This window comes from Lontra canadensis, unplaced genomic scaffold (genome assembly GCF_010015895.1).
Source record: "Lontra canadensis isolate GAN:19392208 unplaced genomic scaffold, GSC_riverotter_1.0 scaffold132, whole genome shotgun sequence".
Lineage (NCBI taxonomy): Eukaryota > Metazoa > Chordata > Mammalia > Carnivora > Mustelidae > Lontra > Lontra canadensis.
This window is the reverse complement of record NW_022631126.1, coordinates 1,226,156-1,248,454: the sequence shown is the minus strand read 5'-3', so window position 1 is coordinate 1,248,454 and position 22,299 is coordinate 1,226,156. Positions and strand designations below refer to the sequence as shown.

Here is a 22,299-nt window from a genome sequence, read left to right as displayed (position 1 = left end):
AGGGCACCTGGCTGGCTTAGTCAGTAGAACATGCAATTCTTGATCTTAGGGCCATGAGTTTGAGCCCCATGTTGGGCTTAGAGATTTTTTTTTTTAATTAAGGGGAAAAAAGACTGTATGGTATTAGTATAGAGATCACCATTGAAATCAATGGAATAGGGGTGCATGGGTATCTCAGTCGGTTGAACATCTGACTCTTGATCTCAGCTCAGGTCTTGATCTCAGGATTGTGAGTTCAAGCCCTGTGTGTGGAGCCTACATTAGAAAAGAGAGAGAGAAAGGGAGAGAGAGCATGCACCTACGTGGCTCAGTCAAAAGTCTGCCTTCAGCTTAGGTTATGATCCGAGATTCCTGGGATCGAGCTCCACATTGGGCTCCCTGCTCAGCAGGGATCTGCTTCTCCTTCTCTCTCTCTACATCTTCACCCTTGCTTGTGTTCTCTCTCTCAAATAAATAAATAAAATCTTAAAAAAAATTCCAGTCAATGGGATAAAATCTGTAATCCGGAAGTAGATGAACATATATGTGGTCAGTTGATGTTTTGCAAAGGTGGCAAGGCAATTTTTCAACAGCAGAAAGGATAATCTTTTCTACAAAAAGTACAGACACAACTGGCTACCCACAAGCAAAAAAAAAAAAAAAAAGTGTATACAAAAGTTAACATGAATGGGGGTGCCTGAGTGGCTCAGTGGGTTAAGCCTCTGCCTTCAGCTCAGGTCATGATCTCAGAGTCCTGGGATCCAGCCCCGCCTGGAGCCCCACATTGGGCTCTCTGCTCAGCAGGGAGCCTGCTTCCCTTCCTCTCTCTCTGCCTGCCTCTGCCTACTTGTGATCTCCCCGTCAAATAAATAAATAAAAACTTCAAAAATTAATTTTAAAAAGTTAAAATGAATGGATCGTAGACCTGATGTCAGAGCTGAAACTATAAGACTTAGTGAAGATACAGGAAATTTGGGGGATTCTGAGTTTGATGAAGATTTCTTTCTTTCTTTCTTTTTTTTTTTAAGATTTTATTTATTTGACAGACAGAGATCACAAGTAGGCAGAGAAGCAGGCAGAGAGAGAGGAAAACAGAGAGAGAGGAGGAAGCAGGCTCCCCGAGGAGCAGAGAGCCCGATGTGGGGCTCGATCCCAGGGCTCTGGGATCATGACCTGAACTGAAGGCAGAGGCTTTAACCCACCAAGCCACCCAGGTGCCCCTGATGAAGATTTCTTGAATAGGACACAAAAAGCCACAAACTGTAAGAGAGAACAATAAAAAATTAAACTTCATCAAAATTTAAAACTTTGACCCTTCAAAAGATATTGATTAAAAACAAGTTTAAAGGGGCGCTTGGGTTGCTCAGTAGTTAAGCCTCTGCCTTCAGCTCAGGGCATGATCCCAGGGTCCTAGGATCAGCCCCTGCCTCAGGTTCCCTGCTCAGCAAGAAGCCTGCTTCTCCCTCTGACCTTCTCCCCTCTCATGCTCTCTCTCTCTCAATAAAATAAAATAAAATAAAATCCTTAAAAAAGAAAAAAAGAAACAGGCATTTCACCAAATATTCTGGCTGGACTTTAGGATCCCACAGACCCAGGTTCACATGCTGGCTTTACCACCTTCACGCTGCGTGGACGTTAGATAGTCACTTTACTTCACCTCTATGAGCCTCATTTTTCTTATCAGCAAAATGGAGGAAACTTGTAACTAAGTAGTAGGTAGTCAAGAAAATTAAACCTAATACTTCTAACTTATTTAGATACTTAAGAAATGCCAGGTGCCCATTTCTTCCCTTCCAAATACAGATAGGTTTAGTGATCGAATTTCAAGCCTGGGAAAAGCCGACATTGTGTTTAAGCCGAAGAGGTTGAGACAGAGAAATGTGTCCAAAACAGGGCATTGGAGCTGCCACCCCTGGGGCTGCAGGGCAGAGATCCATGGTTGGTGGAGATCGGAAACCAAAAGCAAGAACAATAGCATCAGGACAGGAAAACCAGACACTGCCCAAGCAAATCTCAGGCAACACAAGCGTCTGCTGTGGGTTGTACGGGCTTGTCGCATGCTGAGTTTACGCAGGTGGGGAGACCCAAGCCAGCCTCCTGGAGAACAGGGGACCTGGTGGGGACAGGGTAGCAGCAGCCTCCACTGGGCCAGAGGGAGATGTGTGCTGGGACGGCCCCTTGGAGGGGGTTAAAGCCATGGGGGGGGGCGCAGAACCTCCCATGGAAAAGCATACCCTTGAACCTGGGGAATGGCCCAGAAGGACCAAGAGCAGGCCTGACCTTCAGGTGCAGTTCAGAAGTGGCTACTGACTGGAAGAAACATCCACACTTGGGCCTCTTGCAGAACGTTTGCTTCCAAATCCACCCTGGGGTTGAGTGTCTAGAGGGGCTAGGCATCTCCAGGACATCAGCTTGGTTCTTGGGGGGAGCAGAACGGAAGGCCAGCTGCTTGGACCCAGGCCTTCCACTGCCCAGGAGCCTGGCATTCAATGACCCTGCCTGCTGAGGAGGCTTCAAGACAGCCAGGTGGGTCTGGAAGGGGTGACAGATGGATCAAAGGCATTGAGCACCCGCCCAACTCCATGGGCTTTGTGGAGCCTGACTCTTTGCTTATTTTAACTCCTTTTTGCCATCCTCCGTGGTCTTTGTCTCCCTCAAGACCCCACAGATGCCCAGGACAGACCATGACACCCTAAGCTCAGACTTGCCTTCTCCCACTCCTGCTAGTCTTCTGGAAAATGGTCTACCAAAGACAAAAGGCTGCATTTCAGAGGTTCTCATGTCATCAATACAGTGATGACATCTGTGGGTTTGAACTTGAGCCCCCCTGGAAATTTTGCCCATGGCCCCGGGGACACCCCAGTAAGAATGACCTTACTGACCCCTCGGCCTTGTTCCCTGAGACTCTTGGATCTAGACACCTGTATGCTGCCAGGTCATAGCTCACCCCTTCGGGGACAACAAATAACACCATTAGCCCCAAGTTTCTGGTCTTGCTCAAGAGAGGAGTGTCCCACACAGGACCAGGAAAGACTTGGCTCGTTCCCTATTCATTCATCAGGACTGATCTCCAGTCTCAAGCTAACTGGTGGAAACAGGCCAGGAAAAACTGTTCCAGGTATGGCGTCAGGCATCTACGCTATTGGGCCCAGTAGAAGAAACGCTGACCAACCTGGGGGATGGGGAGTGGGTTAGGAAGCCTTGTAGGGAAAGGAGGCTTTGGACCTGATACAAAACACATATATTAATTGGTCTTTCCCAAATAAAAAAAAAAAAAAAAGAGAGAGAGAGAAATCATCCCTGCACAGGCCTGGAGAAATGAAATGGCCTTGTTCCGGGAGGAGGCTGGAGCTTGGAGTCAGGGAAGGGAAGGGAGAAGGAAAGCAAAGGCAGACGTGGAGCTGGAGGGCTGGCTCAAGCTGGGCCCTGGAGACCTTCTCAGTCAACTTCAAGCTGTTGAAATTTATCTTGAGGGAAACGGAGCCAATATAAGTTTTCAGTAAAAGGGGTGGGACTTCACCTCCATGGTCTTCGTTCCCAAAACCCATAACCCGTATCTAAGCATGAGAAAATACCAGACAGAAAAAGCCTACATTTGAGAAATATTTTACAAAATACCTAGTCAAGTCTTCTCAGAACTGTCCGAGTCAGCAAAAACAAGTCTGAGAAACTGTCAGACCAGAATTCAAGGAGACCTGACAATTGCATGTGAGGGAGAATCCCAGAAGAGATTCTGAAACAGACAAGGGGCATTAGGGGAAAATGAGTAAAATCCAAAGAAAGTGTGAGGTTTAGTTAATGGTAATATAGTATACATCCATACAGTGGGATAGTATTCAATAATAAAAAAGCCTAGAGTACTGTTATGCGTTATACAAATGAATCTTGAAAACTGGCCAAGTAGAAGTAGACGCAGAAGGCACGAGACCACATGTTTAGGAGTCCATTTGTATGAAATGGCCACAATAGGCAACTCTACAGAGACAGGAAGACTAGTGGTTGCGGGGGGAGGGGGGTGGCTGGAGGATGAGGAAGGTGGAGAGGAAGGGGGAGGGACTGCTGATGGGTGGGGTTTCTTTGAGGGTCGACAAAAAATATTCTAAATTTGGACTGTAGTGATCTTACAACCCTAAGGATACACTGAAAAAAAAAATTGTACACTTCAAGTGGGTGTGTTACATCTCAACAAAGTGTTTGATCAAAGTAATAATGTTCGTTCATTACAACAAAGGTACCAGTGAAAGAGGTTAATGAGGGAAACCGGTTGAGCTCACTGTACTATTTTGCACGTTTTCTGTAAATCTACAACACCACTGGGTTGTATAGAAGGCTTAAGAAAAATTACATATGTACATATCTACCCACAGCCGTGTACACACTGTTTAAGGAAGGGCAAGGGAGGGGCACCTGGGTGGCTCAGTGGGTTAAAGCCTCTGCCTTCGGCTCAGGTCATGCTTTCAGGGTCCTGGGATCGAGCCCTGCATCGGGCTCTCTGCTCAGCAGGGAGCCTGCTTCCTCCTCTCTCTCTGCCTGCCTCTCTGCCTACTTGTGATCTCTCTGTCAAATAAATAAAATCTTAAAAAAAAGAAGGGCAAGGGAGTTAAGCGTGGATAAGGGCTTGAAACAGGGACAAGGCCACAGGGAGAGAGAACTTAGGGATGTTCGTGGGAGGGGAGGGGCATTCAGCTAGATGGGGAATGTAGTTTCCGACTACGGCTGTAACAAGCACAAATTCAGTGGCTTGAAAGATAAACTTTATTAGGATTCTAGAGGTCAGAAGTCCACAGTGGTTTCCACCGGGTTCAGACCCACAGGAGGGCTGCCTTTTGTGGTGGATCTGGGGAGACTTTTCATGCCTTTGCCAGCTTCCATGGACACACATTCCTTGGCATATGGCCCAGTGTTCCATCTTCAAGTCCAGCAGCTCTGTTTAACGCCTTCACCTCCCTCTTCGACCCTCCCAACTCTTTTGCTTTGTAGGACCCTTGTGATGACACTGGGCCCATCCACCTCAATAATCCAGAGTAACCCGTCCCCCAACTCAGTCACTGATTTAAGCACCTACAAAGTCTCTTTTGCCACAGAAGGTCCCATATTGAGATTCTCTTGAGGATATGGACATCTTTGGGGGACCCACACACAGCATCATCCAGGAGGTTGGGGCATCCTGGGTGGCTCAGTGGGTTAGGCGTCCGACTCTTCATTCCCGCCCAGGTCATGAGCTCAGGGTGCTGAGGTCAAGTTCCATGTCGGGCTCTGCATCAGGTTCCGCACTGGGCATGGAGTCTGCTTTAGATTCTCTCTCTCCCCCACTTTACCCCTCCCGGCCCAGCTGGCTCTCTCAAAAACAAAAACAAAAACAAAAACACAGAACAAAATAAAAACAAAAAAACAAAAACCAACCCCTCAAACCGACAGTGAACACTGTGAGGAGACAGAGTGAGCTCTGGATAGGCGGAGCCTGAGGTGCCAGTGGTCTGTCCAAGAGCACCGTGCCCTTGGCCTTCATCTCTTCACCAAACACTAAGCACCTCCGGCAGGTCAGTCACTGGGGCTATAAAGGAGACCGGTGTTTTGCTTTTCACTTCGGAACGTTTCTGAAATCAAGACGCACCTTTGAATCAATGACATCTTGTAAAAGTAACCGGTAGGGGTTTCTTTCTTAAAGACAGAGAAAGACTTACTACAGGCGAAGGCATCTTAGAGTCAATGAACACCAAGTCTGGGCCAGCACTAGCGTGGACCCCGTTATTACAGAAGCTGGAGCCCTCACTCGAGCCCCGAGTATCCCCAGCCCGTCCTCGTCTTCCTGCTTCCCAGCCTGGCCCCTTCCACCTGGGGCTCTGGTGCTCAGCAAGCCTGCGCCAGATGCCAGCAGCGGCCTAGCCACACGTGCTCAGCTCTGCCACCACCGAAGGATCCAGGAAGCTGCCCCTTCCTTGTTCTAGGCGAACCGAGGCAAGGGTGTCTGGTGCTTCTCCACCTGTCTGCACACTGGAATCCCCTGGGAGCTTTCAAAGGCCCCGACCACCAAGCCACTACCTAGACCGATTCATTTAGAATGTAATCTTAGGAGTAATCTTACAGCTCTCCCAAGACTCCAATGAACAGGGAAGGTTCAACCTCACCTGGTGCGAGAAGAGGCACAAGGCAGCACTGGTGAGAGGCTGGGGTGTTGGGTCCAATTATACCTGCTTGTCTCCCTCCCGACCCCACGCCCTGGAATCTCAATTCCTGAAGGGTATCAGCCCCCTAGTTAGCTCAGTTCCCTCAAGGCACTAGCCCCACACCAGGCACACTTGTGGGACCCCAGGAAATGGAAGCTTCAGGGCCTCAAAAGTGCCACGAAAGGTCTGGGAAAGAAGCCCAGTGGGTCTGGGCCAGCCCCCTGCTTTGCTCTGAGCTCCAGGGAGGCACCGGTCTTTTTTGTGTCCGATCAAGTGTTGGCCCAGGTGGCCCTGAGTTTGCCCTTCCCCTAAGGAGCTTGAGACCCCTGGGGGGCCAGTGTGTACCAGGCTTCCTACTCACCCCCGACAAATGTCCTAGCCCTTGGAGGCCTAAAATCTTCACTTCTGGTGCTCTACCTTATACTGGCTGCAAAGACAGACTCTGGGGTTCTAAAAGCCGAAGGCCGAAGACCAGCAAAAGAGGAAGCCTGTTCCGAAAATACTGGAAAACAGAATGTGAACAAAGGGATTTTTTCCATGGTGAGCAGAGTCCACTCTGCCCCAGGAGTGGTAAACAAAGGTGAGGTGGTTCAAGTGACCAGAAACTCCCAAGAAGGAACTTAGGAAACAGTCATGAGGCGGGTCCAAAGGGGCTGCGAAGGGCCTTGGCTTCTGGTCATCAGCACAGCCAAGGCCCTAATGTACGACTAAAGGCTTTTATTGGAAAAGGAAAATTGACTGAAAAGTGGCCCCCAAATCCTCACTGCCTGAGGCAGCTAGGGCCTCCTCCAGAGAGTCCAGGAAAGAAGGGGACACCAAACTGGGCCCTTGGCCAGCTCAGGTATAGAGGTCAAAGTCAATGCGTTTGGAGTTGTAGAACTGTCCACCGGGAGGGTCCAGCTTCCGGCAATAAACACCATCTGCGAAGTAGCCTTCGTTCACCCAGGTCTGCAGGAAAAGAGAGCAGAGCTGAGAAAGGCCTGATACGGGTGGCGGGGGCTGGGGGAGGGAGCAGCGGCAGAAGGAAGTAGGAAGGGGCTTACCTGCATCTGGGTGCTGGTGAAGGGTCCGTACAGCTCAGCATCCCCCGTGTTCTCCCATTTATATTCCCACATGACGTCCGCCAGACCATCTCCTGGCAACTCTGCTTCTAAAATAACAGGCAGGGCCATCTGAGCCTCAGGTGCCCTGCTCCCTGCCCCCATTACCCCTCCTCCACCTTCCAATCTTACCTCCCTTCTGGGTAGGAGTTGGAGTCTCTAGCTCCCCCTCTGCCACTTCGTCAGCAAACATGTCCAGAGAGGGTGGGGGTGTGGGCTCAGGGGGTCCCTGAGTCCGGGACCCCAACCCCTTCAGCCGCATGGCTAACCGTTCCCTTGTCTCCTGATATACACCAAGGTTGCCCCGGGCCACCATCTGGTCAGCCAACCCAGAGAGCCGATCCAAGCGCTGGGGGGAACTAGGCCGCCCAGCCCCCTTGCTGCCCCCTTTGCCTCCTCCTGCTCCTCGGGCCCCCAGACGCCTCAGTGCTCCAGCCACTGTCTCTCTTGGCAACAGCAGCTCCAGAAGGCCCTCCAGGAGAGCCTGGGCGCTCATTGGTGTCTGGCCCAGGCCGTCTTCCTCCTCTGAGTCTGACGGCGGGCGCTGATCAGGTGGCCGCTCCCTGATCTTCACCTAGGATATGAAAACAGGAGATGGGGGTGTTATCTCCAACAAACCGTGAGCAGGGCCTAAGCCCAGCACTTTCTGCCTCCAGACCCCCAGCCATGTCAACCCCAGGGCCACACCCAGTCAATGTTGTCCAGCCAGCTGTCTCGGATCTGAGCATCCCGGTTCAGGAAGTAGTTGCCATCGGCATCAAAGTGGCCTTCCTCCATCTCTTCCTGCAGATTGAAGGGTGTGATCCGCACACCTCCCTCACTGGGGAGTGTGGCTGCTTCCTGACCTGCACCGAAGACACAGGCGTCCCACACTGAGCAAGCAAAAAGACAAAAAAGCCTTCCCTGCCCCACACCCCCTGAAGCCCTATCTGTTCCTCCGGCAGCATCAATTGGTGGGTTTAGCTCACCCTCCACATCCTCTGAAGCCAGGATGTCATATTTGCTGGGCCCCTCATCGTCATCATCCTCCTCATCGCTGTCCAAAGAGTGCTTGTCTTTGAAGCGGCTCCCAGGACCCCCTGCCCCAGTCACAGGATCCACCAGCTGTGAGGAGGGGCCAGCGAGTCGAGAGAGGAAGGTTACTGGCTTTCCCCAAAATAGTCTAGGTGGGTTTTTCTTCAAAGCCTCAAACTGAAAATTCTCCAAACCCATTTCCCAGAGAACAATGGAAAAGCCAGCCTTTTCTCTGTGTTCTTTGTCCCCTCCTCTCTTCTAGCTTCTAGTTTCTTTTTCCCTCTCCTCACTCCTCCCCACGTTGCAGGAGCCTGGCCCCCTCACCTTCTTCTTGGGAACACTGATTTCATCGTCATCATCCTCATCTCCGACGCCTTGGAAGGTCACTTTCCTCTTTGGCATGACTGCACAGAGGGGCCTTCCCCAAGCTGAGCCGAGGTGAAAGGGTGCAGATTAAGGGAACTGGGAGAGGCTGCTCACCACCGAAGGGCCCCCAGCACAACAAATTATCACCTGGTACGCATTAGATCCAGCTTGGAAGAAGAGGGAGCCCAAAATCAGGGACCGAAAGAGAAGTTGGCAGCCCGGAGGCCCCCGGGACTTGGTTTAGTCCAAGAGTTGCTGGAGACCGGCCAGAGAGGCGGACGCGCGGAGGGGCTTCCCACGGGCAACCCCCGCCCTTGACGAAAGGAGAGAGGCTCCCCCCCACCTGCACCCCCCATCCCTGACCCTCGCAGTCCTGAGTGCGACGGGGCTCCGCGGGCTGACACCCGCTCCTACACCTCCAGCTCCCTCAGAGCCCGCGGGGCCCGGGCGGACCCAGGACCTGGCATCCGGGCCGCCCCCCTCCGCCCCGCGCCGAACTCCCAACTCCGCGGGGTAACCCCCAACTGCCCGGGGCTAACCATACAAAATCAAAGGGGCGGCAGAATTGTGGGGATTCGAGGAGCCCCACCGGCGCGCGCTCACCTAAGTATCCATGGGAGGCGGAAGGGAAAGGAAAAGAAAGAGGCTTTCACCAGGGATACGTCCGGGGCACCGGCCGCCATCACCCGGAAGAGAACTGCGAAGGCACCCGAGGAAGCCGGAAGTGGCTTCACCCGGAGCAGAGGACTCGTGGAGAAACGGGCAGAAGTGTGCCCTGAGCGGGGAAGACCGCTCCGCCTTCCCCAGAGTGACGTGAGCAGCATGGGGCGACAATGGCGAGGACGGGGAACGTATGAACGCCTAGACCCTGATCAGACGAGAGGGATGGCCGGATGCGGTTTCGACTTCCTCCTACAGCAGTTAGAGGCTCTGGGGAGAAAGTGGGGGCGCACTCTGCTTAAAGGGGCGATCAGGACCATGATTGGAGGACCAAAATGGGACAGTGGGTTTCGGCCTGTTTCCCTTTCCAGGGTTGAGTCACCCTTCCCCAGGGTTGGCCAAGAGCTTTGCGCCCCTCACCATCTCTTTGGGAATCCTGCCTTTCTTCTCAGGGTCCAGTTCTGTCCACTCCCACTCCTAGGTTCGGCCTTGCTCTTCTCCCTGAGGAGGCCCCGGATGGCTCTGGGGGCATTTACGGAACTCCGCTCTCTTTAGGACCCAGGGGAAGTCATTTACCCCACGCCTATCCCCTGGGCTAGTTCCTGCCTTCCGCGGTGGGAAGTCACCGGAAAGGTGACGGTGATTACCTGTGCCCAGTATTCAGGCCAGAAGTCTCTTGTGCCCTGATCTCAGGTAGGCCTGGAAAAGGGCAACAGTGCCTCTCTCAAACCACAGCTGCAGGTAGATAGGGGCCCAGGCCAGCGGCCCCTGCCCAGTCTGTAAACTGGCCCAAGGGGCAGAGCTGGAGGTGGGAGGTGTGGGTCCCAGTGCCGTGGGGGCAAGACCTCTACCTCTTGAGGACAGAGTCTTAAATCTCATTGGGCTAGGACCACCTCTCTTCTCTGCTGCCCCCAGGGTTTACTCTCAGATTGGATTACCATGAAACTGCATCAGAAGTCCGTGCTCAGTTTCTTCCGTGGATGCAGAACACAGGCTCCAGACCGGGAGGGCATCTTGCTAAAGAAGGGAGCCCGAAATACCAGCTATCAACGCCGCTGGTTCATCCTCCGGGGAAACCTCCTCTTCTACCTGGAGAACCAAGCGGACCACACACCCCTGGGCCTCATTCTTTTGGAAAACTGCCAGGTGGAGCCACTCCTCGGGGCCACAGAACCCTATGCCTTTACCATCCTGACCCCCAGGGTTGAGGGCACAGGTGGGCGGGCCTACAAGCTGGCAGCAGAAAATCAGGAAGAGCTGGGAGCCTGGCTGTGGGCGCTGGCTGGGGCGAGCTGCAGGCAGCTGGTGGTGCTCCTACCTACCCTGGAGGCCCAGTACCGGGAGCTCTGCCAGGCAGCTGGCCAAGAGCCCAGCTCACCCCCAGAGGGCTGTGGCTTCCTAGCCACCGTCAGTACCCCCTCCAGCTTCCAGGAGTTGCACGAGCACTTTGGGAAGGAGATCCGGGTGCTGCAGGTGGTACATCGAAGGCCCCAGGCCAGTGACAATGGAAGCAACAGATCCCAGGCAGAGGAGGAGCCGGAGCTCAACAGCTGTTGATGAGGGACTGAAAGATGGACCAAGACCAGCCAACTGCTTCAGTAGACACCCAGATCCTGGCCTACTCCACTGTTTCCCACCCCCTGTCCGGTCCTTACTCTGCCCCCCATCATCAAATAACAAAGCAGGAGACAAGCCCAGGTACAACAGCAGGTTCTTTTCTGATTCCTCAAAGCGCCGCACAGGGTGGGAGCAGAGACAGAAGAGAATGTAAACATTGGGTTCCACCCCCTGGAGTTCAAGGGAAGACCCCTTCCCCAGATAGGGGCTGGAGGGGAAACAAGGCGAAAGGTGGGGATCCTGGTGGAGACAAAGCAGGAGAAGCCTGAGAATACACAGGAAGGTGGGTGAAGAGGAAAGAGAGCAAGGAGGATGGCAGGTGGGGAGAGGGGGGACATTTCCTGTTCCAGCGCATGTCCCTTTAAATAAATGAGTGCAAGAACACTGTGGAAGAACTAAAGGACAGAAGATAGAGCGAACACACCCACCCTGGACCCACCAGGTCCTCTGTACATAATTACAACAGAGATGTCCAGAAGTAGAGCGAGGAGAGCCTTGGCCCCCAGGCAGGAAGAGGGGGAGACCGGCAGAGCTGAAGAAGGGAAAAAGGAACCCAGCTCCACTCACGGATAAGGGGAGCAACTGGTATAAGAATCTGAAAACTGCTGATTCCCATTGCCAAGTCACCTCCGAGGTGACAAATGGCCAATCAGGACTGCACCTGGGACGGACCCCAGAGGGAATTGGGGCAGGAGTGACAGAGACCCCAGCTGGGCCCAACTGGAGGTGAGGGGCTCCAGACTTGTTCATGGCTGCCCCAGGCCGGGCCTGCTCTTGACTAAGGAAGAGGGAGGCCATGCAGTCCAGCCCCAAGACGAGGTCAGAAGTAAGCATCCTGCCGGGCCTCAGATGCCGAGGACCTGTCCCCACCATCCTGGGGGGCCGGGGGCCCATCTGCCTTTCGACGAAGTGAGAGCTTCCTGCCTTGGGCCTTCTTTTCCTGCTTCTGTCGTTCCTTCTCCTGCTTCTGTTGCTCCTTCTCCTGCTCTTTTTCCCACTTCTGGCGCTCCTTCTCCTGCCTCTCCCGTTCCTTCTCCTGTTTCTGCCGCTCCTTCTCACGTTCCTTTTCCTGTTTCTGCCGCTCCTTCTCCTGCTTTCGAGTCTCCTTGCTGGGACCCAGTGGGGTGCTGTTGCCGGTAGGCGAAGGAAGGGATGGATGCAGTCCCTCAGCGGTGACCACAGGCCCTGGGGCAGGCCCAGCACTGGCCCGGCGGGCAGGAGGGGGTGGAGAGGGGGCCCCCCCAGCTGCCCGGGAACCTCGGCTCTTGAGGCCAGGGAGGCTAAGAAGGCTGGAAGAGGGGCCCAGGGGTGGCTGCTGTCGCCGCCGCTCCTCATGGATGGCCCGGGAGCCATGCAGTCGCCGAGAGGGCCGATACTGCAGCTCCCCCCGGGTTTCCCGCCACTTCTTGAGCTGGGCGGTGTTCTCTCGCTCAATCAGTGCTTCCGTCACTGGGAGGGTGGTCACCTAGACCGAGAAGGACTGGGTAGCGGGATGCAGGGGAAGGGGAAGGGGAGGGCGGGGACAGGCAGAAGCCTTGAGCTGCTGTGGCCTACCTCGTGCACCAGGAAGTCCTCCTGCATGCACTGCTGGGGCAGGTTGCGCAGCTGCTCCATGGTCTCGTACATGCCCTGGCAGGAGCGCAGCTTCTCCACTGAGCCCAGTGTGTGCCTCAGCAGCACCAGGGCCACCCGGAAGATGATCTTGACACCTGGGAGGGTGGAAAAAAGAGAGCACAAGGGATCAGGGCTGGAATCGCAGCCCGTCCCATTTAGAAGGGACCTGCAGGCCCTATGCCCAGCTTACTGCCGTCCTCACAGATGAGGAAATGGAGGCCCCACGGAGGCAAAGGAGATGCCTTGGGTTTCAGGTTCCCGGGAGGGAGTAGGCTTCGGGCTGATGGCAGAGCCAAGACCGGGCCCCAGTTTCTCCGGCCCCCACACCGCATACAGGGAAGCCAAGGCCCCCGCATACCTCCCGGCAGCACGCCCCTCTCTGGCAGCCACTGTGGAAACCCCAGGCCCCGCCGTGGGCTGAATGGGTGCAGAAGTACCTTCACAGAAGAACATGTCCCAAACGCGCAGCACGGACGCCCAGGGCAGGGTGCGGGCGAAGATGCACATGAACCACTCAGTCATGTAGAGCACAGGGTCGATGCGCTGCCGCCGCAGGTGCCGGTGTGCCAGTGGGGAGGCCCGGCGTAACAGCGCGAAAAAGATCTCTCCATCCAGCTGAATGGCCTCCTGCCGGCGGGAGAAGCCATGAGGGGGGTTTACGGGGACCCCCTCCGGGTAGCCCTGTCCCTGGGAGGGGATCCTCACTTCAGTGGGAGAGGCGCAGAGTGGAGGGACAAATGGGCAGGACAAGGACCTCCCTGCAGCCTGGGGCGCCCCAGCCTTCGCACACTCACCAGCCCTGCGCTGTAGTAGCCGGGGAGGTACTTGTCACAGATCTGCACCAGGCACCAGAAAGCTTGCTGAAGAGGGTAAGAGCAAGCGGGGGAGAGATGGGGCCTGAGAAACAGCGAGTAGAGTGCTCCCCGATCGCCGCCGCAGGCCCAGGTCCTCCCGGGCCCTCCCCTCCCAGGACCAGGGTATGCTGACCTCCGCGGGCATATGCATGAGCAGCACGGCAGCCACAGGGGCCTGGGCCTGGCAGTAGCCCTCATCGGGCCGGTAGATCGTGTAGGCCTTCAGGATTCGGTACAGGTCCTGCTGCCTGTGGGTATTGGGGAAGACGATGAGGGCAATCACAGGAGTTGGGGGCTCTCTGCCCCAAACTAAGCCTGCTCCCCCTAGCCAGCCCCATTCCAGACCCTGCCTAGACCCACTTCCAGATTAACCTCAGAGCTTTGCCACCACATGTCTCCACTGACATTCCTAGTGCTCCCCATCGAGATGAAGCCAAAGACTCCGACCATAACCAAAGCATTCCAGGCTCCAGCCTCCCACCCTGCCTTCACACCCCACATGCTCCCTACCCGTTCCCCCGCACAGGCTGTGCTCTCTCTCCCTTCTTCATCTGCCGCCATCCTGTAGACCTTCAAGGTCACCTTCTTCAGGAAGCTTCCACTGCCTGCAGCATCAGCCCTCCTGTCACACTGTCTGAATGCTTTTAGCACCCCAGGGCAGGGGCTTTCCCAGGGCAAGGCCTGCCTCATCTGCCTCACTGGACTGAATCAGGTCCCCACCACTGTGTCCAGTGGGCCCTGGTTCTTGGTGAAGGCCTGGGAAGCCAGCTGTGCCTCAGACCTTTTCTCTTGTCTCTGCAACCAAAAGGATAAAGTCTCTGCCCTAGACCCCGCTCCTCTTTCTTGAAGGTGCGTCATCACTGCATCTGGGAATCCCATTCTGTCAGCCCCACATTGGAAAAGAGAGGGCTTCATCAGTTCCAGTGGCTAATCACCAAATCTCAGCACTACCTCTTGAATTTCATTCGTGCCTGTTCCTTCAGCCTCCGCAGCCATTCCGTAGCACAAACCCTTATTTTTTACCCAGAAAAACATAAAAATGACCTCTTCTATCCCAACATTTAGTCACTGAAGTGTGATCTTCATTTGTGCTTCGTTTGCATATCTCCCCGCTATTTTTCACTTAGTATTTTTTCTCCGCTTTGCAATGGCGTCCATGAAATGAGAGGTTGGATGCACTAGTTATTTTATCTAATACCTATTCAAATAAACACGAAATGCCCACAAGCTCCCATGCATCACTCACCTACCTATCTGCATGTGTCCCTGTTTTCTCCCCTGTGGCTCTGGGTGAAATGTTTGTAATCCTGGCCAAACACAACCTTTTCTCTTGGGCACTGCACCCCATCCGCTCTCACCTACACGAGCCATCACCCCAGCAAGCTCCCACCTCTCCTGCACCATCAGATTTTCTCTCCCTATTAGATCATTCCCATTGGCATACCAACATCTGTTATTTCCTCTTGCTTAAAAAAAATGTCTCTTGGACCCCCCTGCCCCCTCCAAACACCACGTCATTTCACTCCTTACCTACTCAGCAAAACTTTGGGGTACAGACTCGCTGTCATCAAGCTCTCTCCTCCCATTCTCCAGTCAGGCTTTAACCCACTGCCCCGCACAAAACGGCTCTTATCAAGGTCACCAATGACCCGAGGTCAATCTGCAGACTTGATTTTACTTGACTCATCAGCAGGATTTCAAACCGCTGGACCTGAAACCCCTCTTCAATTTGCTTCTGAAATCACACTGCCCTGGTTTTCCTTCTACCTCTCCAGTTTCTGTTTCTAGTCTCCCTTGTTGGTTCGTTCTCATTTTCCCATTCCAGAAAATGCTGGAGCTGCAGGGCTCAGTCTTTGAGCTTCCTTTTATATTTACACTTGCTGCTCTGATGATCTCATCCAGTCCTATGGGTGAGATTTAGTCCCATCTAGAAGCTGACAACTCTCAATCTCCAGCTTACCTTCACTTTAAACTTCTCCCCAAGTCCCAGACTTGGATATAGCAGACATCCATCCAACTTACTTGGCATCTCCATCTGGACATCCAATCAGCATTTCAAGCCTCATATTCCATAACTGAGCTCCTGACGTACCCCTCAAACTTCTTTTCCCATTTTTCCCATCCACATCAATATATAACAATTCCATTTTTCTTGTTTCTCAGGCGCAAAACCTTCAGAGTCAGCCTTAATTGTACTCTCTCGCTCGCTTGCTCTTCCTGCTCTTGCTTGCTCCCTCTTAACTCCGCATCCAATCCACTGCAAATCCTTCTGGCTCTACCTTCAGAATATACCCAGAACCCAACTACTTCTCCTCACAGTTCCACGGCTACCATTCTGGTCTATCTATCATGATCTCACTCCTGGATTACAGAAATGGCCTCCTAACAGGTCTCTCTGCTTCTGTCCTTCTCTCGTTATAGTCTATTCTCAGCACAGCAGTCAGAATGATCCTTTTAAAACACAGATCCGATCACTGGTAACTCCATCTCCATTCTCATTCTCTATTCCCCTTTCTTGTTTTAAACTCCTCTTTCATACTTACCACCATTTCACATGCAACATACTTTTTCTTTGGCTTCCTTATGTATTGTCTATCCCCACTAAAATGTAATAAGCCACATAAGGGCAGGAGTTTTTGTCTCTTGTTAACTGCTGTCATCTGTGGCTAGACCAGGTCTGGCAGATAGCAGGAGTTAAGTATCTGCCGAAAAGATGAACCAACTAAAGAAGAAAGTCCACCTGAGAACCACTTAATACCATCTTGCATATTACTAATGACTGATATACACACATCTCAGGGAAGCCTAGTATATACAACAAAAGTACAAGTGCCTGGCAAGTTTTTTAGGGCCTTTGGTGACCTGGCCCTAAACTGCTTCTCCAGCCTCAGCTCTACCCAATTGCACATCCCAAACAGAGCTTACATAAACCCCCAGCCAAGAAAAACCTGCCCCCTGCTCTGCTTCCATCTATCCTTCAAAACCCAGATCAAATGCAACCTCTTCGGTATGTTGTTGTGCCCTCCTGTCCCCCCTCCAGCAGTCCCCCAAGATTCCAAGTCAGAATCTTCCTCCCAAGACATTTCCTTCAATATGGCTTGACACTCAGCCCATTAAGCACCACTCTCCTACAAGCCCTGGAGAGCAAGAACCGCTTTCAACCCAGCCCTGCATCCACCTGGAGCCCTCTACCAGTGTTTGCTGACTGACCCACATGGTCAGGCCATCTTACCCATGCCCCCCTCGAGCAGCAAACATCTCATGGAAAGGGAACTGGCGGTGCAGGTCCTTCTCAATCACATCCAGCCACTTAGGGTCCCCAGGCGCCCGTTCCAGCTCCTGCAGTGGGACAGCAGCGACGATCTCAGGATCTGGGGGGACTGATGATACCCTTCACACCATGTCACATCCCCATACCCTGGACACACCTCAAACTTGCCAGGGTTCTGCTCCAGGAGTTCCTTGCTATTGGACAGGTACTGCCAGGCCTTGGCTCTGAGGGAAGAGGGGATCCCCTTCCGGCAGCGCAGCTTCACCTAAGACAGAACGGCGGGCAGGGCAGCAGCTCCAGGGGCTGGCAGAGCCTCCAGGCTTTCCCCAGCAGTCCTCAGGCTTCCTGGCACACCCCTCACACATCCCATTGGCTGGACTCCACTGGACCTGGCCTGGCCTTCTATCATCAAAGCTGCTCCTCCCCCCAGGCCCAAGTACCACCTGCTCCCAATGTGGTCTAGAGAGCAAGAACCAACATGGCTTCCCCGGAGCACATGAGCCCTCCCTGCCCCCTCCCCAACCTGCCCCATTGGCCTGCCCACCACTCAGCCTTCCAAACCTTCTGGAAACGCCGTGACAGCCACTTATCCCAGTTACTGAACATCTCCAGCCATTTGAGCTCCCGCTGCCGAGCCACATCTACAGGAATGGAGCTCTCTCTGCAGGATGAAGGGAGCATGGAAGGGGTCAGAAGCAGTAGTGTAAAACATGGACTGCTGGCAGAACCGAAACAGGCCACCTCCCCAGTTTCAAATGAGAGACTGGATACAAAAGCATTTTGTGAGCTACCAAGCCATCAGGACATCTGGCCACTTAGCCATCCAAGAGCCTTGCTCACCACACCGAAAAGACTTCTCTTTGGAAGGAATCTCTATACAAAGGTTGAGCTCTCATGGTGGATCTCTATACATGCTGGGTGTGTTCAAATCCTGCTTATGGCACATACCAGTTTGGGAGGTAGGGTACAGAATATTTAAAAACCACACTTTGCATGAGACCTGGGTCCAAGTTCTAGCTTTACACTCATTCACTTACTCATTCATTACACTTGCCTTGGGCAAGTCACTGAATTCTGAGCCTCAATTTTGGCATTTGTAAGATGGAGAGGTCATAGGAGGTAGCAAATAGCAAGTGTTCAGTAACAACAATAATTATCCACAAAATAAAATACAGAATATATTTCTCTGCTCCTTAGAAGCAACTGAGTTTCCTCCTATCAGACTCTTGAGATCTCCTTGGCCATCTACAATCCCCTCTACCTCCTCCTTCCTGAACTCACCCTCGATTCCCAAGTACATGAAGTTTTCCCTCCACAGTTTGCCCACTGTTCTGTCACAGCCTCACACTCAAGATGCCCCATGAGTCTTGAAACAGTTACTTGTAGGAGCCAGCACCAGGAGGTGAGTGGAATGGAAGAAAGAGCTTGAGTTTCCAGACAGACCTGAGCTCAAATCCCAGTTCCGTCCATTAGAAGTTGGGTAATCTTGGCAAGTGATAACCTGAGTCTCTTCCTCTTCTATAAAAAAGGGATGTCACCACCTACATCACAAAGTTATGAGAGGATTATTGAGAAACTATATAAAGGACTGGTAAATGGAAGGGCTCATTAAATATTAGTTTCTTTTGTCTTAGGAGCCCCTTAAACACCTCTCATTAATTTCCATCAAAAGTCAGTTCCAAACTCTGCTAAGGATCAGAAGAATAAGATAATATCTTTCCTGCCCTCAAGAAGGTCACAAGCTTGCAAGGGAGATAATTACAATGTGGTATGGGAAAGGCAATGATAAAAATTGCACAGAAGAGACACCGACTGGAGTAGGAACAATGGATATCAGAAAAGGCTTCCTGGAGGAGGAGACATCGAGTTATAAGCCATGAAGGACGAAACAGAACATACTAAGGCAAGAAGGGGGAGAAAGGCGTTCCTGGCAGGTGGGAAAGCCTGAGTAGGAAGGGGGAAAGACTACAATCCATCTGTTCAACAGGACCACAGGACTAAGTACGTGGTAAGGAGTGGTGAGACAGAAGACCAGAAAGGCTGGCAAAGCCAGATACTAAGGAGCCTATCTGCAAAATAAAGCACTTGGGACTTTATCCGTGTCCAGTGGGGAGCCACTACAATTTTTAGGGTAACATGTGCCTCAGTCAGTCTTGCCTCAGAAGTATATTCCTCCAGCACAGATGATAGATTTTATTTTATTTTTTTAAAGATTTTTATTTATTTGACACAGAGAGAGCATGAGAGAGAGCACAAGCAGGGGGAGCAGCAGGCAGAGGGAGAAGCAGGCTCCTGGCTGAGCAGGGAGCCTGATGTGGGACTCAATCCCAGGACCCTGGGATCATGACCCGAGCTGAAGGCAGACACTTAACCGACTGAGCCACCCAGGTGCCCTGATGATAGATTTTAGAGGGACAAAATTACAAAGCATAGAAATAGCAACCAGCACGGTGCCTAGCACACAAGGGGGGCTCACTAAAATCCAATTCAATCCAAGTTCCCTAGGGCAGCATAGTACTGACAAGAAGCCCATCACACAGATCCAGATGTGAGTGGGGTCATTCACTCAACTACTTCCATCCTGTTTCTTCACCTATAAATTGGGTACAACAATGCCTCCTCTGTGCACGGGAAAACACCAAGGTCAAAGTTCGGTGCCTTCCTAAGACCATGAATGTTCGTGCTCAAAGATTTTCTATTTTGGGGATTACAAAACATGCTTAGATTATCCTCCCAAGTGCTTCCCCCAACCCCAGGCAGGTGCCCCCCACCCCAACACGCACATACACAACTAAATCCTATTCATTCTTCAGCATTCGGACCAGCCTCAGCGGACTTCTGAGTGGATCCCTTCCCTAGATGCTCATAAAATCCTGTGATGATCTCTAGGCTAAACCTAACACATATTAAAACCAACTCTTTAAGTATTTGCTTCTCCCTCTAGATGATGAGTGCCTTGAAACAACTATTTTATCCCTAGTACCCAGCACAGGTCTGGCACCTGGGTGCTCAGTTGATGCTGGAGGCTGAACTGACCAGCAGGTGAAAGGGGTACAGGAACAATGCGAAGGATCCAGAGAGAGGGAAGGAAGAAGTCAGAGGCAATCGCACTCCTACATCAGGAGTGACTCAGGCCCCTGGAGGGAACTAGGAAAGAGTAAGCCGGGCTGGGGAGATGAGGAAATGGGGAAGAGGCCTCCCCCAACCCCTTTCCTGAAGTAAGAACATAAGACTGCCCTTCTCTGTTCTGCAGAAGAGGCTTGCCTTCAGGGTCTCCCCTCCATCCACGACTTCCCCATCATACCGCCCCACCAGACCTAGGGCTATGGGGGAGGGGAGATGCCTGCATCCCTCCTTTCCCCTCAGGGACCAAAGATCTCTACCGCAACCCCTGCCCAGCCAGCTCTCCAGAATATCTGGCCCATAGCTGGAATTTTGCATCAAGGACCTGGGACGACCTTAGGTATTGTGTCATTCAACCTTTCACTTTATAGAGAAGGAAACCGAGGCACAGAAATAGGGAAGACAACAGCTCAAGAGCACAGGACACACTAAAAGCACAGCTCCAACCCAGAACTCCTGACACCTGGTCTGACACTCTAACATGCAAGTGCCATCAAAACCTCAGGATGCTCTAGGCTTGAGAGGGAACACGGACTATCTCACTCCTCTGCTGGAGCCACTCCCCTGGAGCCTCAGAGGAGGCTGGGCTGACAGAGTCTGGGCAAGGTGTATCATTTCCTCCTCCCCAACCTCTGCTTCCCTGAAGCAGTCCCACTGGATGCCCACTGGGTACTCACAGACTGCCCGAATACTGGCTGCCCCCAAGGAAGCCATATTTGTCCGTCTTGCGCAGGGCCAGCCCGTTTATCTCCGAATCTGAGCCCATGGAGCTCACATCATCTGCCAAGGACTCCAAGGTCCCAGACATGAGGCTTACAGAGTCCAAGTAGCTCAGAGTGTCCGGGGCCTGCCCTCGAGGCCCAGAGATGCCCGGTCCCAGGCTGGACGTGGAGCCTAGGTCCTGAGAGTTTTCAGCAGGCTCCGGAGCGGGGGTGACCGTCACGACAGCTACCAGAGCCTCACACGTCCCTGAAGGGCCCGGGCCAGGCCCTGAGGGGTCCTCTGGAGCCTGTGCAGTTGATGCTGATGTTGCTGCTGCAGCTCCATGTCCACTTGTCACCTGTCCTGCTGTCACTGCTGCAACCCGCGCAGTCCCTCCTGAGGCAACTGTGGTTCCCGGCTTGGGGGCAAGCGGGGGTTTGGCGATCAGAGCCCCAGGAGCCGTTCTGGAAGGGGTCCTGGTGGGGGTCCCGGTGGGGGTACCTGGTCCAGGAACGGGGGAGGGTCTAGCCTCTTCCGTCTTCGGAGAGTCAGCCCCCGGGCCCAAAGCCATGGACATCTCGGTTCCTGCCACCGCCGTGGGCACCGGGGGTTCTGAGCCAGGGGAGAACTGCGCCCTCGCGGCTTCGGGTGAGGCCTCCAGCGTCAGCACCACTACTGTGCTGCTCGTGATGGTCGAGGCCGAGGCCGGGGCCGGAGCCGGGGCCGACGTCTGAGGGGGCTCCGGTGCCCAGGCGGGCCGCGCCTCCCCGGGGGGCACCAGGGTGACCGGGGCCGAAGTGGCCGTGGTCACTGGCGGCCCCGGGGCCACCACCACGATGGGTCCGGCCCGGGAGCTGCGGGGCGGCGGCGAGGGGGCCGCGGGGGCGCCATGACGGCGCGGCGGGGCCACCAGGGGCGCCGGGCCCGTCTCCATGGCCGCGGGCCTACCCTCACATCCCCTCGCCGGGGCGGCCGCAGAAGGCGCCGCCCCTCAGGCCGCTCCGCGCCGCCCGCCAAGGAAGGGGAGAAGGATAAGGGCGCGGCCCGGCGCGCGTCGGGGACGGGGACGGGGGCGGCGCGCGGGCCGCCGCCTGGCGCGCGGAGGCGTGGCAGGGGTCCCGGGGCGCCAGGCGCGGGGGTCCAGCTCGCGCCCTCTCACCCCTTGCGCTCTCTCGCTGCCGCCCCCTCCCTTCTGCTTCAGGCGAGCGGCCGACCTCGCGCCTGCGCACATGCCCCAGTGCCGGCTAAGCGGCCAGCGTTTCAGCGTTTCACGCCTGCGCGCGGGCAGTCCCATCGCGCTCCTTTTTTTCTCCCGCCTCGTCAGAGTGTTTGGACGAATAATAGGAGAGAGGGAACTGGGTTTCTGCCAATGGTTGGAAGGGTGGGTGGGGTTGGCGGTGGGAAGGGGCTGGGTAATTTGGAAAGAGGAAATGGAGAAGGGGGAGGGCTATATGACCAATGAGAGGGCGAGTGAAGGCAGGAGGAGGCGGAACCAAAGATATAACTAATAGAAAAGCGGGAAGCTGAACGTTCTGGCCAATAAAAATGGCTGGAGGGTGAGTGACCGCGGAAGGAGGCGGGTGCTGCGCGAGAAGAGGCGAGCCCGGCCACTGGAAACAGTAAAAAGGGAGCCAATGAAAAGGGGGAGTAGGAGGAGGGCAAGTTGACAGACAGCAGTGTCTCTTTGGGCGGTGACAGACAGCAACCGCAGTCAATAGGAAGAGCTGTGGAATTCTTTAGGTCTCCCAAGAAGGTCAAGAAGGAATGACAGCTGGGGGGGGGGGGGGGGGGGGGGGGACGGGCCAGGCTTGCTATTAATTTGCATCGTCAGC

At 53.8% G+C, this 22,299-nt stretch overlaps 3 protein-coding genes across 5 annotated transcripts; 1 reads left to right on the top strand and 2 right to left on the bottom strand.

Annotated features, from left to right (window-relative positions):
• Nucleotides 1–6,845: 6,845 nt before the first annotated feature.
• On the bottom strand, nucleotides 6,846–9,265 carry CD2BP2 (CD2 cytoplasmic tail binding protein 2). 3 transcript variants are annotated; one of them, XM_032842709.1, is made up of 7 exons: nucleotides 9,230–9,265; nucleotides 8,585–8,688; nucleotides 8,215–8,350; nucleotides 7,934–8,091; nucleotides 7,379–7,820; nucleotides 7,190–7,296; nucleotides 6,846–7,115 (listed from the first exon to the last, which is right to left on the bottom strand). In XM_032842709.1, exons 2-7 carry the CDS (start codon nucleotides 8,660–8,662, stop codon nucleotides 6,984–6,986), a joined length of 1,053 nt encoding a protein of 350 aa, XP_032698600.1. In that variant the 5' UTR covers nucleotides 8,663–8,688; nucleotides 9,230–9,265; the 3' UTR covers nucleotides 6,846–6,983. The 3 variants fall into 3 exon arrangements, with proteins under 3 accessions (XP_032698600.1, XP_032698601.1, XP_032698602.1); XM_032842710.1 differs by lacking the exon at nucleotides 9,230–9,265 and adding an exon at nucleotides 8,774–8,791; XM_032842711.1 differs by lacking the exon at nucleotides 9,230–9,265 and having other exon boundaries at nucleotides 6,846–7,094; nucleotides 8,585–8,746.
• Nucleotides 9,266–9,681: 416 nt separating this feature from the next.
• On the top strand, nucleotides 9,682–10,866 carry LOC116858122 (sesquipedalian-1-like). The gene is made up of 2 exons (XM_032842712.1): nucleotides 9,682–9,979; nucleotides 10,202–10,866. Exon 2 carries the CDS (start codon nucleotides 10,226–10,228, stop codon nucleotides 10,841–10,843), a length of 618 nt encoding a protein of 205 aa, XP_032698603.1. The 5' UTR covers nucleotides 9,682–9,979; nucleotides 10,202–10,225; the 3' UTR covers nucleotides 10,844–10,866.
• Nucleotides 10,867–10,980: 114 nt separating this feature from the next.
• On the bottom strand, nucleotides 10,981–21,680 carry TBC1D10B (TBC1 domain family member 10B). Its single transcript, XM_032842708.1, has 9 exons — nucleotides 20,443–21,680; nucleotides 17,204–17,303; nucleotides 16,800–16,907; nucleotides 16,604–16,710; nucleotides 13,505–13,619; nucleotides 13,312–13,377; nucleotides 12,955–13,144; nucleotides 12,458–12,612; nucleotides 10,981–12,368 (listed from the first exon to the last, which is right to left on the bottom strand). The coding sequence occupies exons 1-9, from the start codon at nucleotides 21,399–21,401 to the stop codon at nucleotides 11,724–11,726; spliced, it is 2,445 nt and encodes an 814-aa protein (XP_032698599.1). The 5' UTR covers nucleotides 21,402–21,680; the 3' UTR covers nucleotides 10,981–11,723.
• Between the last annotated feature and the right edge of the window lie 619 nt (nucleotides 21,681–22,299).

Coding starts and splice junctions, on each gene's coding strand:
- TBC1D10B (XM_032842708.1), bottom strand. CDS start 21,401: ATGGAGACGGGCCCGGCGCCCCTGGTGGCCCCGCCGCGCCGTCATGGC. Junction 17,304..20,442: donor AGCCAGTATTCGGGCAGTCT/GTGAGTACCCAG, acceptor TTCATCCTGCAG/AGAGAGCTCCATTCCTGTAG. Junction 12,369..12,457: donor AGGACTTCCTGGTGCACGAG/GTAGGCCACAGC, acceptor TTCTCGGTCTAG/GTGACCACCCTCCCAGTGAC.
- CD2BP2 (XM_032842709.1), bottom strand. CDS start 8,662: ATGCCAAAGAGGAAAGTGACCTTCCAAGGCGTCGGAGATGAGGATGAT. Junction 8,092..8,214: donor GGCTTCAGAGGATGTGGAGG/GTGAGCTAAACC, acceptor TCTTCGGTGCAG/GTCAGGAAGCAGCCACACTC. Junction 7,297..7,378: donor AACTCCTACCCAGAAGGGAG/GTAAGATTGGAA, acceptor CTGTTATTTTAG/AAGCAGAGTTGCCAGGAGAT.
- LOC116858122 (XM_032842712.1), top strand. CDS start 10,226: ATGAAACTGCATCAGAAGTCCGTGCTCAGTTTCTTCCGTGGATGCAGA.